This window comes from Neofelis nebulosa, chromosome 5 (genome assembly GCF_028018385.1).
Source record: "Neofelis nebulosa isolate mNeoNeb1 chromosome 5, mNeoNeb1.pri, whole genome shotgun sequence".
Classification (NCBI taxonomy): domain Eukaryota; kingdom Metazoa; phylum Chordata; class Mammalia; order Carnivora; family Felidae; genus Neofelis; species Neofelis nebulosa.
The window spans coordinates 29,482,124-29,496,794 of NC_080786.1; the positions used below are offsets into that span (position 1 = coordinate 29,482,124).

The 14,671-nt window shown below is 38.4% G+C and overlaps 1 protein-coding gene across 6 annotated transcripts in view; it reads left to right on the forward strand.

Annotated features, from left to right (window-relative positions):
* The window catches only part of TMEM108 (transmembrane protein 108), a 403,151-nt gene that overhangs the window by 315,729 nt on the left and 72,751 nt on the right, over positions 1-14,671 (forward strand). Inside the window, exon 2 of one of the 6 annotated variants that reach the window (XM_058729915.1) lies at positions 6,266-6,344. The exons of the other annotated variants lie outside the window; for them this stretch is intronic. Within the exon in view, the coding sequence (XP_058585898.1) occupies positions 6,296-6,344 (49 nt within the window). The 5' untranslated portion in view covers positions 6,266-6,295. The remainder of the gene's footprint in view (positions 1-6,265; positions 6,345-14,671) is intronic. 6 annotated transcript variants of the gene reach the window in all.

Here is a 14,671-nt window from a genome sequence, read left to right on the forward strand (position 1 = left end):
GAAGCCAGTCATGCTTTCTTTCGGATTCCTATTGAAATTACTACTTCCCTCCATGAAAGCGTTTATCACACCCCTCAAAGGCAGAAACCTTCTTCCAATCTGTCCCCAAGCCTAACACAGGACCTGGCACATAGTAAACCCTTAACAAATGTCAGCTGTTAAATGAATGAGTTTGGACACTGTCCAGCATTGGATTGGATGCACTTCAGGCCAAAGATTAGCACAATACACGTTCCTGAAATGGGATGGATTTTAAAGATTCATCTTGCCAACTTCCTGTCCAGGAAGCTGGCCAGAGCCAACTTTCAAGCACCTAATAAATTAGGACCCCTTATTTTTAGTTCCTTCTTGAGAAGGACATTGAGTGGTTTCACTGGCTAACTCATCAAGCATGAGTATCCTTTGTGCAGATGAAGTTCATTTCCTCTTCCACTTAAAAGAAATGGGAGTAGAATACACCCACATCTTGTATATAGTTATTTTTTTTTTACATAATTGAAGGCTCCTCTTATATCACAGAGTCTGATCTAGTTTAGGTTGGAAGCAGGGCCCATCATCTCAATTAGAGTAGAATTGAAGAACTAAGAAATTGTCAACTTGAATTTTAGAATTACTTCTAACAGCAGCTGGTAACATGGAAATCAGCTTCAGTGCACTAAGGGGAGATGCTGCAGACTGGAACACTGCCATCCTTTTGGCAAACAGACCAGACTAATATGCAGAAGATCTTGGATTTCTTATGTCTGAATATTACTGTTCTACTCTCTGAAGGGTTTAGTCCTCTATGCCTTATTTCATGTGACTTGAATGAATTTAATTTACTAGAAGTCCTTTATTTTGGATAATGAGTATTTTTATTTCTCCTCTTTAGAAAAATACAGGGCATCTTTAGGCAGAAGGAAAGTGATAATATTAAACGTATGGAAGAAAGTTTTACCCTCCAGTAAAAATCTTCCAATCCTAGAGCTATCTTGGCTGTTAGCAACATGGCTCTAAAATTCTTTGAGTTTCTCAGAAGAATGTGGTAATAAAAAGTGAAACCACCTTTTTTGTGTTGTCTAAAAAAAGAAATCCAATTTAGAGTTGAGAAGCCAAAAGAAATTGTAGAACCACAGAAACGCACACCGTTATGTCACAGAGCCATCACTACATGATGACTCATCTAAGGATATTTTCTCTACTTCCTTCAAATATGATTATTTCTGGAAAATTTAATTTAAATACTGGTATAAAGATTATTTCTGGAGATGGGACATTTGCCCCCTGTGATAATTCTCTTATCTGCAGAAGGGTTGAATCTATTAATTCCCATGTAGCAATATTGAGATGTATCTTATTGGCTTGCTTGATTTTTTAAACTTCTATCCCAATTGATAGAAGCTAATTAAAATTAGGTGCACATGAGCTTTTATTAAATGGCTGCTACAAAGATGGTAAAATTCAGGAAGTGATAGTCCAACCCATTCCCTTTAATAATGTTGACAGATTCACAATTGGGATAATTTAAGATTTATGAGATTCTAAGCATCCATATGTCCTTACTATTTCCTGAGGAATTGCTTTTAAAGAAATGAATGTATGTGCCATTTCAGCCTAATGAGAGCAGAACCACCAACTTAATAGTGTAGACCCTTACCTAAAATCAGAGTTCACCAACACTAGTAGTAGGATTGTGGGCAAAAGCATTTGGGGTTTATCTATCAAGTTAATTAAAGGCTGTGTTTTCAGCTACTCCCCATTATATACTTTTATAACAAATTATGGGAAAATGATGAATTTGGTAAAACTTAGGATGCTAAGATCACAAATTAGCATATAGATTATAAATACTTTTCTCATGTTTGTTTCATAAAACAAGTCTGGAGATTGGAATAAGTTATCCAAAATTTTTGTTGCAAAAACTAAACAGTGTGCCCCATACCCTGAGAATCCTGGCATTTGGGATCTGGAAGCAGCCTTTGAGAGCAACTCCTCTAGAGGGGAGGGATGAAGAAGTGGTCTCCAAGAGCTCTGATTCCATACCTGCTTGCCATTGTGTAACCGTGTGATCTTGGTCCCCATTAGTTGCCCACAACTGACCCACAGTTGCCTTATTTGTAATGGAGTTGGTGATAACACATATACCCGCCTGGAAAGTTGTAAGCATGAAATGAAATGTCCTGAAAGCATTATATGAACTATAAAGCCCAGTGTCAGTGTTAGTCATTATTATTACTGTTACCTGAAAACCCTCCCCCTCACTTTGCTCATGAAGAGCACAAGTATGCAATGACTTGCCCAGGAGTTTCTTCCTATCCCCAGGAGACACTAAAGAACCAGGAGGGAGGCAATAAGTTCAACGCTAGGGCCACCACTGGCTGCTGGACAACTTGATTACACTATTTTGCCTCACCCCCTACAGAGGGATAAAGAACTATAGGATAGAAAGGATGCTATTGGATTAGCACACCCGCAGTACAGCTGGGCCCACTAAAGAAGAGAAAACCACATGGTGTGGGATGTACAGTGCACCAAGGCCCCTGAATAAAAACATTTTATAGGCAGCAAAGGGTAATGGGGCTATCTGTAGGGGCACAACCCCTCTTACTACAGTGAAAGAACAAGACAGAGTGTTCTAAGACTGAGAAGAGCTCTTGTCCAGACTGTCTCCAGAATTCTCCCTTGTCTTATTTTTTATTCCTGTTGCTCCTTACATTTCTAATGTCCAAGTGGTGTATTCACTCTTAACACTCTGGTTCAAACATTAACAAAAGTCCCTTTTTTTTTCTTGGCTTTCTCTTAGTCATGTTTAAATTTTCAAAAGAATTTTACTTAATATTAAAAGCAGGCAAAAAAAATCGTAAAGCCATCAAAACAGTGAAGTCAGGATTTAAATCCCAGAGTATCTGCCCCCCAAACCCTTGATTTTTTTGAGCTCATTAAATGTAAGATAACCATCACATTGTTAAGACAAATTATGCACACAGGAGGCAGGGTGCTTAGAACTCTCATGGGGATTTATATTTTCACACACAATGCATGAAAAATTTGATGCACAAAGAAGTCACGTTTCTGCATGTGTTTCTAGAACTCAAAATATCAAGTAGCCAGGCTAACCAATAAGTATCATGTAAGTATTAAATTATCAATACCAATTTGCTAGACTAAAAAAATAAAAAGTAATGATCAAACATTTTCATTGAGCAGTTCATTTTCACTTTGTCCAGATCTCTGTCCCACTTCTTGTATGGAGATGGACAGGTTGAAGGAGGCACCTGCCTGAGCCAAGGCCATTGATGTGGCAAGGGCCAGTGGAGGAGGACAGAGGGTTGTTTGGGGCCATTGATGGACAGTGAGGCTAAGGTCCAGCATAGAAAGGTCACAAACAAACATGGGGAGAGTATCAGGATAACTGCCAGAAACTAAGATGGACTGAAAGTGTGTCTGACTCAAAGGTATAGATTCTAAGCAAACAGCTATCTCATCAGGTGGGAAGAAAAAAGAGGATACAAACCAGTGAGAATGATGGACTCCTGTTATTGTCTGCTATCCTCACTTTCTTGGGGGTCAGAGGGAAGCTTAGCCCTCAGATACTGGATCAAGACAATAGAACAAGGCCCAGTTTGAGCTGAACCTCAGATCCTTTTGGTCTCTAAAGGGGGTCAGAACGATATCAGGCTAGCAGTAGCTTTTTCTTAAATGCATGCAGACACACTAATAATGCTCATTAGGCATATAGCTCATTCGAATTTAATTTAGAGTGTTTAATTTGTGTCCCTGTGTAGTTGCCAGGACAGATGTGTGCATGGCTTAGGCATACTTCTCTCTGCATGAGACAGATGTCAGGATATTGGGCCATGTTGGAAAAATGCCAGTATGTTTGTTAGTGACAATACATTGTCAGCCTCCCTTCCCCCAACTGGTATTTTCATTTTTGTAGTTAAAATGCCAGTACCAGCTCAGAAAAGAAGGATTTTGAGAGAGGTAGAAGAAGACAGAAGCAGGGTAATTGTGGAGAAGAAAATAGAAAGTAACCAAGAGGTAGAAGAAAGGGAAAGCTTTGGGTCAGTCATTCCCTATAACTAAAACAGTCTAGATCATTTAGGATTCACACACATTACTGTGATTCAACCTGCTTTCGGAGAGAGATTAAAAATGAAGAATCCTGGGGGTGCCTGGGTGAGTTAGTCTGTTATGCCTCCAACTCTTGATTTCAGCTTAGGTCATGATCTCATGGTTGGTGGGATCAAGCCCCATGTTGGGCTCTGCACTGGCAGTGTGGAGCCTGCTTGAGATTCTCTCTCTTCCTCTCTCTCTCTGTCCCTCCCCTGCTCGTGCTTCTATTTCTCTCTCTCTCTCTCTCTCTCTCTCAAAATAAATAAACTTAAAAAAAAAAAAATGAAGAATCCTGGCCCCACCCCAGAGCTGCTACTTCTTAAAGACCATGGACCTTTTATAGGCCATGGGCCAACCCTGAGAGCCACTGGCTGTGGCAATCTCTAAGGTTTCTTTCTAGCCTTGAGAACCTTTGCTTATGAGAAGGAGGGGGAAAAAAAAGAGTTGGAATGAACACCTAAGGCGTTACTGTTACATCCATGTTACTTTATCCTGGGGAAGCTGCCCTTCTGGTAAAGTCTGATAAGATATCAAGATCACAGGAGGCGAGAGAAGGATGTTTGATGTGCGTGTTAATATCTTTCTGTTGTCAGAGTTATTTCACCAACTGTGGCACATCCCTCACTAATGAAAGTTTTTTATCCCCACCTTGTAAGTCTCAAATGTTTTGATCTCTTTGATGTCTTTATCCATCTAACCTGCAAAGATGCTCGAAGCTCCACCCCTCCCCCCGGACCACCCCACTAGTGAGTCAGAGGTAGGTAGAAAGGAAGTGCCAGCCCCCTGGCTTTAGTCCCTCTTCTCTGTTCCTGGCTACTGAAACCTCTTACCCCATTTATCTTCCTCTTGGAGATATTCTTATGAGTAGGTTTCTATTAATTCTAGGTACAGCAGACAAATCCTCCTACTCTGCCAGAAGAACCAGAGGCTCAAGAAGAATGTCCCCCTCTGTCTATCCCATCACTCCTTAGTAAATCTTGTCAAGACTCCCTAAAACTTACAAAAGCTATACAAAATGTCTAGAAAACAGATCTCCTCAATCACAATACAACTGTCTCCATTTTATGTAGTTTCTTGATGAATTTCCATATTCATATTTTACATAGAGCATTTACAATTTTCATGGGACCATTTCTGTTATAACCATTTTCCTCATCACTGTAGAGTCTTGATAATGGTCTTGGAAAAAACTGCAAAATTCTCCATCTGGAAAATTACAACTTTATCAAATACTTACATAGTGTTCCCATGTACCAGGTACATAAATATTATGACAAATATTAATTCATCCTCATAATATTGATAAATATAAACTCCTTTCACACTTCTAACAACTCTATTATTCTCATGTAATAGATGAGGAAATTGAGGCTCAGAGACGTTAGATAACCTGCCCACTCACTCACACAGTGAGTGAGCAGTAGAGATAGGCATAAGCTCATCTGTGCTTATGACCACTATGCATTTCTCACATTTTATATGACTACTTTTCTACTGTTTAACATTTAAGCTGCTTGTAGTTATAAATAACTGCAAACAATAATACTGTTGTTTATGGCTTCTTCATAAACAAAGAATGATCTTCTTTTGGATTGTTTAGAATAGGTTTCCAGAAGAGCTTCCTACTCCACTCCCTGTTTTGAGTTGACAGAGGACACAGTCCTACATAAATTCCCATTGGGGTAATCTGAACTGTGGAGAGAAAGAATACTTTCTTGCAAGGCTATTAGCTCTTGATTCATGGCCAGTGTAATCTAGGAACAATAAAGGGAAATTATTAAACTTGCAGTTTAGTGAAAGTAAAGGCTTCAGATATTAGATCATGTTCTGCAGCCTGGTGTTACTCAGTGCCTCGTGGGTGACCAGGTAGCCATAAAGCTACTCTCCAAGCAAGAGAAACAAATTGTCTTTGTTTCAGTGAGGGAAACAAAAGTGGGATAACTCTTCAGCAGCAAATGGATTAACCAACCAGTTGGTGAGTTTAGTCTTTCTTCTTAAATATGGCTGTTTTGACCTCCTGTAGACAGAAGTTGATTTAAAGATCAAGCCCGGTTCTCTAGAATTTCTGCATAGATGGAGATGGAGTTGGCAATCTTTTTGGAAGGGGGTGCTGAGGGGACTTGCCTTGAAGCTACATTCGCATAGCGAGTACAGCTGTTTCCTTCTGCAGTACATCTGTTTAGGGGATGGCTTAAAGTGGATGAACTCATGGAAATTATGCCTCACTCCACCCCTAGACCCACCACCAGGTCAGTCAGCTTATGTTTAAGGTTTTTGTATGATATAGACTAAAACCACCAGAGGTCTTAGTGGATCATAGGGCATTTATTTTCTTTTTCTCATTTATGTCTCAGGCCCATAGTTCTTCTTTGCCTAGGATGATACCATAAATAACAAAAACTGAAAATGGTTCCCATTCCCCTAGGCCAATGTACATCTTCAACCTGACATATACACTCTTCTCCTGGACCGTTCCAGTGTTAACAATCATACATCTGCTCCCATTCTCCCCAGTTACAAATATAATTATCATATCCCATTTGCATATTTTATTGATGGTCTCCCTATCACATAGAAGTGACAAATGTGAAAACCAGAAATAAGAAAAGTAGAATGTCAAAATGAGAGGAAAACAGGAATAGTTGATTTTTCACCCTAAGTTTCTGGGAAATTACAATGAGCCCGTGAGCCTGAGTAAAATGTGTCAATGTCACAGAATCCATAGGCTACCTCACAGGCCCATGCCTTTCCTTGCTCGGTATCTCACTGTATCAAGCTATTGAAAACCTCAAAAGTGTTCAAAAGATAAAGAATGTGGGAGGGGTATTTACAGGGGTGGAGGAGGGGGAAGAGGTTGGTCCTGATGACATTTTAAGAACGTTAACACCTAAGTAAATAAGACCTAAAAGAGAGTGACTAATGTCCAAGAGCTATATGCCGCATACCTGATACTGTTGCCTGGCAACCTGTAGCCAGTCCTAGAGCAACGGAATCCCAGGCAAAGAAGGGAATTGGAAATGTGTCCAGAAGAGCACATTTACCACCCCTACCCTTGTTTGCTAACTCTGAAAAGAATTGGGTAAGGGACTCTGTGTTAAAATGTACCCAGGATTTTAATCAGGTCCGGTAAGATACACAGACATGGAAATGACTGTCACGAAGGAAGAAGTTTATACTCACAGATCCCTACAAACAAGGGGCACAGCATGCCACACAGGGAAGCACCAGGGTCAGTCAGGAGACAGAGCAAGGGGAAACATGGGTGAGCGACTTTTTTGTGGTTTTCATGGGAAAGACTAGGCGAGGCAGGGTAAGCAGTTTAGACAAGTTTAGGATTGGCTAGTTTCAATAATTTGAGTGGGGGTGCCTGGGTGGCTCAGTTGGTTAAGCGACTGACTTCGGCTCAGGTCATGATCTTGCAGTTTGTGAGTTAGAGCCCCGCATCGGGCTCTGTGCTGACAGCTCAGAGCCTGGAGCCTGCTTCGGATTCTGTGTCTCCCCCTTTCTCTACCCCTCCCCTGCTCACACTCTGTGTCTCTCTGTCTCTTAATAATAAATAAACGTTAAAAATAATTTTTTTTAAATAATTTGACTGGGCTGTGGCCTGTAGGGGTGGTTCCTAGTTGCTCAGCACCTGACCCTGGGGCATGATTGGGGCAGAGGGATAGTGTCCTATACTGTAAGGACCTGATAAAAGGTAAGTGGGGGTACAGACTCACAATTGCTTGGTCTGAATATCGAAGGCAGACTCACAGGCAAGTTTACTGTATCTAAGAATTAGCTAATCCGAGGAGGGGCAGTCCGTCCTCAGATCTGCAAATGCCACAGAATACAGAAAATAAGAAAATATAGTTAATACAGAGCCAATACACATATACAAGCAAAGGATCTGTTGTCTGTTTTGTAATGTAAGAGGTTTCTGTGTTTTAGGGGTTGGTTTTCTCAGAGCATGTAAGAAACCTTAAAGACCAACATTAGGAAGATCTCCTGTTCCCTGTCCCTTTAATACCCAAGTACACAAAAGCAAGCCTACATTCAGTTCTAATGCCAAGCAGTGTGCCTCCAGAAAAGCCATTCTTTCAAGATTTGCACCTAGTACCTAAAAAGTATTGAAACATTTTATGCAATACCAGCATATAGTCCACAAGACACAGGCTTAAAGGATAACTCCAACTAGTACAAGACTCGTATTTGATCATTTTGATTGTCTCAACACAGAAAAGTGGAAAATGTATTTTTTTTTTCCCAGCTCACTTGCCAGGTTTAACCAGAGTTCAGGCATTAACTATGTCATTTCCTATCACTCACAGTGAGCATTGCTAAAAAGCATTATCTGGGAATACTATATTATGCCATTGTTGATTAGTTTCATTAACGAGAATAAACATTTGCAGAGCCTGTTGTGTTTTTAAAATGGTTTACAAGTACTGCTGGCTCACTTGTTAATAATTACGTTGGGGGACTCTTAACAATACATATTTAGGAGATAAAAGTAATGATTGTGATGGGATTAGGGGAAAAGGCAAGTAATAGCATTTAGCACAGTTATTTTCAGTTGCATAATGTCTGCAAGCCTGCACTGACTAACCACCATTTTCACTGCATTTGGGTCCATATTCCTAACATTCAAAACTCAGCACAAATAAACAAAATATGGTGAAACTATATTTTAAGCTTTATATTATCTACTCTTTCTTGTTGCCCTTTGGTGTCTTGATTTGCACATAGCATGGGCACAACTGAGGCACAACTGTGAGTGTACCTACGCACCTACCATGGGGCAGGAGACCTGGTTCCCTGCCTCTGCTGTGATGGATGACCCCAAGAACTTCACTGTGTCTCTGTTCTCAGCTGTAAAACGACTGAGGAAGGGAGGTACAGTGGGAGCAAGGGATTTACATCCAATGAATCGATCATCTTGCCACTTTCATTGAAGCTTAAATGTGTAGTTTCAGGTGTCTCTCTACTTATTATCTTACTAAAACTGACACATTAATGGGACCATAACACCGTGCATGCATGTACACACACACACTTACCAGACTTTACATGTTGAGACATTTTATGCCCTTTTGGAATGGAGACATATTCCAAAGCCACTCATTAAAAAAGTAAAATTTCATGAATCTTCTGAATTTTCTAAGCTACATTTAATATTACAGTGTTTTTACTCTAATGTTCAAGTAATATTGACCCTTCAAGTCAGCATTTTCCTATGACATTTGGGTATACCTGGCACACCCCACACATGTATCATGCCTGCCCTCAAGAGTAAGAAGAGTAATATTAAGCCTCATGCTCCTCTTTGCTCCTTGATGGACCCTGAAATCTAAAGTGAGGTTGAGGATGGACAGTGGAGCTCATAATTCCCTGCCCTGTTTTTTAACTGACTCTTGACAAGTTCTGCTAGTAGAGACTGAAGTGGTCCAGGAAATATAATCAGAACCAGGGGCCTATTTGATAATAAAGATACATTCTTTGGGAAATTTTTCCATCACACTCATCTTCAATTTTATAATATAACTTTAATTGTAGAAATAGATGTTCTTTAAAGCCAACAGTGATACAACTATCTCAAGAAAAATCACTTTATATATTATTAGAGATGTCATTTTGAAAACACTTTATTTTAATAAATACTATTAAAAGTATTTTAATAGTATTAAAATTACTACTAACAACACCTGTGGTGTCTGACACCACCACGCGCCTGGGGATACTATTAAAAGTATTTATTAAAATACTATATATTTTAATGGTAACCACCATTTTTGGAGGATGTATATGCTACATATTCTGCCTGTCTTACATCAGCTATGTCAATCAGGGTCTCCTCAGGGAACAGATAGCACTCACGGGGATTAGTGGGCATGTTTTGTTCTTTCAAAAGACATGTTCCAATAATAGTGACAAAGTTCACAGACAATAAACTTTATCAAGATTTGCCAAAACAACTTTCTTTGGTGCTTTCCTAAACATTTCAGTGTAGGGCGCCTGGGTGGCTCAGTCAGTTAAGCATCTGAGCCTGCATTTGGCTCAGGTCATGATCTCACAATTCGTGGGTTCAAGCCCCGCGTCGGGCTCTGTGCTGACAGCTCAGAGCCTAGAACCTGCTTCAGATTCTGTGTCTCCCTCTCTGTCTGCCCCTCCCCTGCTTGCACTCTGTCTCTCTGTGTCTCTCAAAAATGAATAAACATTTTTAAATAATTAAAAACAAACATTTTGGGGCGCCTGGGTGGCTCGGTCGGTTAAGTGTCTGACTTCGGCTCAGGTCATGATCTCGCGGTCTGTGAGTTCGAGCCCCGCATCGGGCTCTGTGCTGACAGCTCAGAGCCTGGAGCCTGTTTTGGATTCTCTGTCTCCCCCTCTCTCTCTGCCCCTCCCCTGTTCACGCGCTGTCTCTCTCTGTCTCAAAAATAAATAAACGTTAAAAAAAAATTAAAAACAAACATTTCACTGTGTAGAAAATTAGTATAATTTAATAAGAATTTACTGAGTCAGTATACTTCTGAAAATAACTTCCTGATATCCCTCTCCTAACATCAAGGAAGTTAAGCACTGATGGAATCTAGTCATTGTTTATTCATTATTTATTCATTCATTACTCAATGAAACATTGAAAGCCTTAGTCATTAAAAATAACATATACCCCTAAATTGAATACTGTAAATTTACTAACCCAAGATTGATTTTTGAACATGTAATTATGTGACAGTTCAGTTTGAAAGACTTGACTGATATAATGAAATATCAAGGAAATCCAATTTTAATTGATTACTTTGTTATAGAGGTTTTTTTTTTAATCTCTTGGAAAAACAAATGACTATGTAATAATGTGGTTGCTGTTTCCTTTCTGCCCAAGCAGGAAATTGGAATTTTGTTCTGTTAATATAGTTTCTGACTTTATAACTATTTGTGGCTCAGAGCTTTACTTTGCTACATAAGCCAACATTGCCATGTGGTGGCTGTTACTTTCAGTAAGTCTCATGATGTGAGATCGAGTTTCGTTAAGCTATGCTAGTATGTCTCTGCCATCTCAGTATCTTCTGCACCCAAACCTGCAAAATGGGGATAATTACCAACTTCACTGGCTGGCATGGTGATTAAATAGAACAATGTTAGAACACCAACCACCATAATGCCTGCTACAGATTACCTGGCTCGGTCCTTTACCTTTCTTACATGTGTCATAAAAGGGCTGTGGTCATCTTCAAAACACTGCTTGACATCCTGATTCTGCCATAATCATGCAACAGTGGTCTGACAGAGCCTTATATATTAAATTTTTCTTCTGAACTTGGCTATCCTGATTTTTTAAACAGCTTTATCGAGGTATATATTACATACCATAAAATTCACCCATTGCAGATATGTAGTTCAGTGATTTTCATAAATGTGTGCAGTTATACAGCCATCACCTAGTACACTTATAGAACATTTCTATCACCCCCGAAAGTTTCCTCATGCCCATTTACAGCACCTCACTTTCCCCTCCAATGCTAGGCACCACTGATCTGCTTTCTTTCTCTATAAATTTACCTTTTCTAGACATTCCTACAAATGGAAGTGTACAATATACATAGTCTTTTATATCTGGATTTTTCACTGTGCATAATGTTTTTGAGGTTCATCCATGTTGTAGCATTCTATTAGGGTTCTTCAAAGAAACAGAACCAATTATAGAAAGAGATTTATTAAGAAGGATTTGCTCACATTGTTATGTAAGCTGGAGATGCAAAAAAAAAGGGGGGGGGGTATAATTCCAGTACAAATCTGAAGGCCTGAGAACCAGGGGAGCCAATGGTGTAAGTCCTAGTGTGAGTTCAAAAGCCTGAGAACCAAGGGAGCCAGTGTCCAAAGACAGGAGAAGATGGATGTTTCAGGTCAGTCAGACAATAAATTTGCTTTTCCTCTGCATTTTTGTTCTATTCAGGCCTTCAAAGGATTGGATGATGCTCATGGGAAATTGGTAAGGATAATCTTCCTTACTCAGGCTGATTCAAAAGCTAATCTCTTCCAAAAATACCCTCAGTGACACATCCACAAATAATCCTTTACCAGCTATCTGGGGATCCATTAGCCCAGTCAAGTTGACACATAAAATTATCACAAGCATGTATCAATATTTTACTCCTTTTAATTGCTGAATAATACTGCATTGTATAGATAGCCACATTTTATCTATTCACCAGTTGATGGAAATTTGGATTGTGCCAGTTTGGAGGTTGTTAAAAATAATGATGCTGTGAACAGTCATGTGCATGTCTTTGTGTGGACATATTTTCATTTCTCTTGGGTAGATTCTTCAGAGTCTAGAAATTGCAGGGTAATATGGTAAATTTGTGTTTAAAACTGCCTAGTTATTTTCCAAAGTGGTTCTACCATTTTACACTCCCACTAGCAATGTATAAATATTCCAGTTTCTGTATATCATCACTAATACTTGTGTTGTCTTTTTTGTTATAGCCATTCTAGTGGATATGAACTGATACTCATTTTGGTTTCAATTTGTCTTTCTCTAGTGACTAATGCTATTATTAATTATCTTTTCATATACTTATTTACCATAAGAAGTGAAATGTCTTCAAAAGATCCATTCAGATCTTTTGCCCATTTTTAAATTGGGTTGTTTTCTTACGATTGAGTTTTAAGAGTTCTTTATATATTCTACATATAAGCCTTTATCAAATCTATATTATGCAAGTATTTTCTCATCTATGGCTTATAGTTTCATAATAGTATCTCTTGACACACTCTTGTTTAAATTTGATGGGTCATATTTGGTATGATTTTTGAGAACTCTGTGCCCAACCCAAAGTCATGAATGTTTTTCTCCTATATTTTCTTGTAGAAATCTTATAGTTTAACTCTTACATTTAGGTTTGTGTGTCATGTTGAGTTAATTTTTGTGTTTACTGTAAGTATCTAATTTCATTATTTTGCATGAGACTATCTAATTGTCCCAGCATCATTTGTTGAAAATACTTTCCCGTCTCCCATTAAATTATCTTAATATATTTATCAAAAATCAGTTTAATGTAAATATAAGGATTTATTTCTGGACTCTCAGTTCTGTTCCATTGATGAAAATGCCTATCCTTGTGCCAGTACCACATTGTCTTTTTTTTTTCTTTTTTTTTTAACTTCCTATTTTAATTTCAGTTAGTTAACATACGGTGTTATGTTAGTTTCAGATGTGCAATATGGCAATTCTACAATTCCATACATCACCCAGTGCTCATCATGAGTGCACTCCTTATTCCACATCACCTAATTCACCCATCCCCCCAGCACCTCCCTCCCCTCTGGTAGCCATCAATTTGTTCTCTGTAGTTAAGAGTCTGTTTCTTGGTTTGTCTCTGTCTTTTCCCCCTATGTTCATTTGTTTCTTAAGTTCCACATATGAGTGAAATCATATGGTTATTTTTGTCTTTGACTTCTTTCACCTAGCTTTATACTCTAGCTCCATCCATTTTGTTGCAAATGGCACGGTTTCATTCTTTTTTATGGCAAAATAATACTCTATTGTATGTACATACCACATCTTCTCATTAGCCAATGACACTTGGGCTGTTTCCATACTTTGGCTATTGTAAATAATGCTGCTATAAACAGAGGGGCGCATATATCCCTTTGATTTAGTGTTTTTATACCACATTGTCTTAATTACTGTGACTTCATAGTATGTTTTGAAATCAAGTAGTGTAAGTATTCCAACATTGTTCTTCTTTTCCAGAATTTTTTTGCCTATTCTCGGTCCGTAGTATTTCTCTATAAATTATAGGATCAGCTTGTCAATTTCTACTAAAAAACCTACTAGGATTTTGATAGGAATTGTATCAAATTTATAGGTCAATTTTCAGAGAATTGACATCTCAACATAACAGAATCACTCTTCAAAACAACTTTTTATTTGTAAATAACTTCAAACTTACAGAAAAGTTGTAAGAATAGTACAAAAAATACACATATATCCATTTTTCACATTCATTGAATGTTAACACTTTGTCCATTTTCTTTATCACTTGAAAATAAATTGCATATATCATGCCTTTCACCCCTAAATACTTTAGTGCGCATTTCCTAAGGATAACATTCTCTTGCATAAGCACAGTAAAGTCACCAGCTTCACTAGATTAATTGTACAACACTTTCCTCTGATCATCAATTATCCACATTCTAGTTTCACCAATTGGAATGTGCTTCATAGCATATTTTCCTCCTGAACAGAATTCAATCTGGAATCACATAATCCATTCTGTTGTCATGTCTCTTTCTGTAATCTGGACCACTTGCAGCCTTTCTTTGTAGTTTATATCGACAGTTTTGACAATACATTTTCAGAAAACAACCACAATTTTATAAGATGTATTTATAATTTTGAAAATAACTTAAAAATTATTTTAAAATACATTTTAAGATAAATGTTCTTTGCTTTTTCTTTGCCTGATGTTTTCTCCTGATTCCATTCATGTTATGTTTTCCAAACTGGAATGCCACTTAGATGATGGCATGTACTCAGAGCCACACATCTGGAGGCACATAATGTTTAATGTCCATCTGCCTCTCACTGACA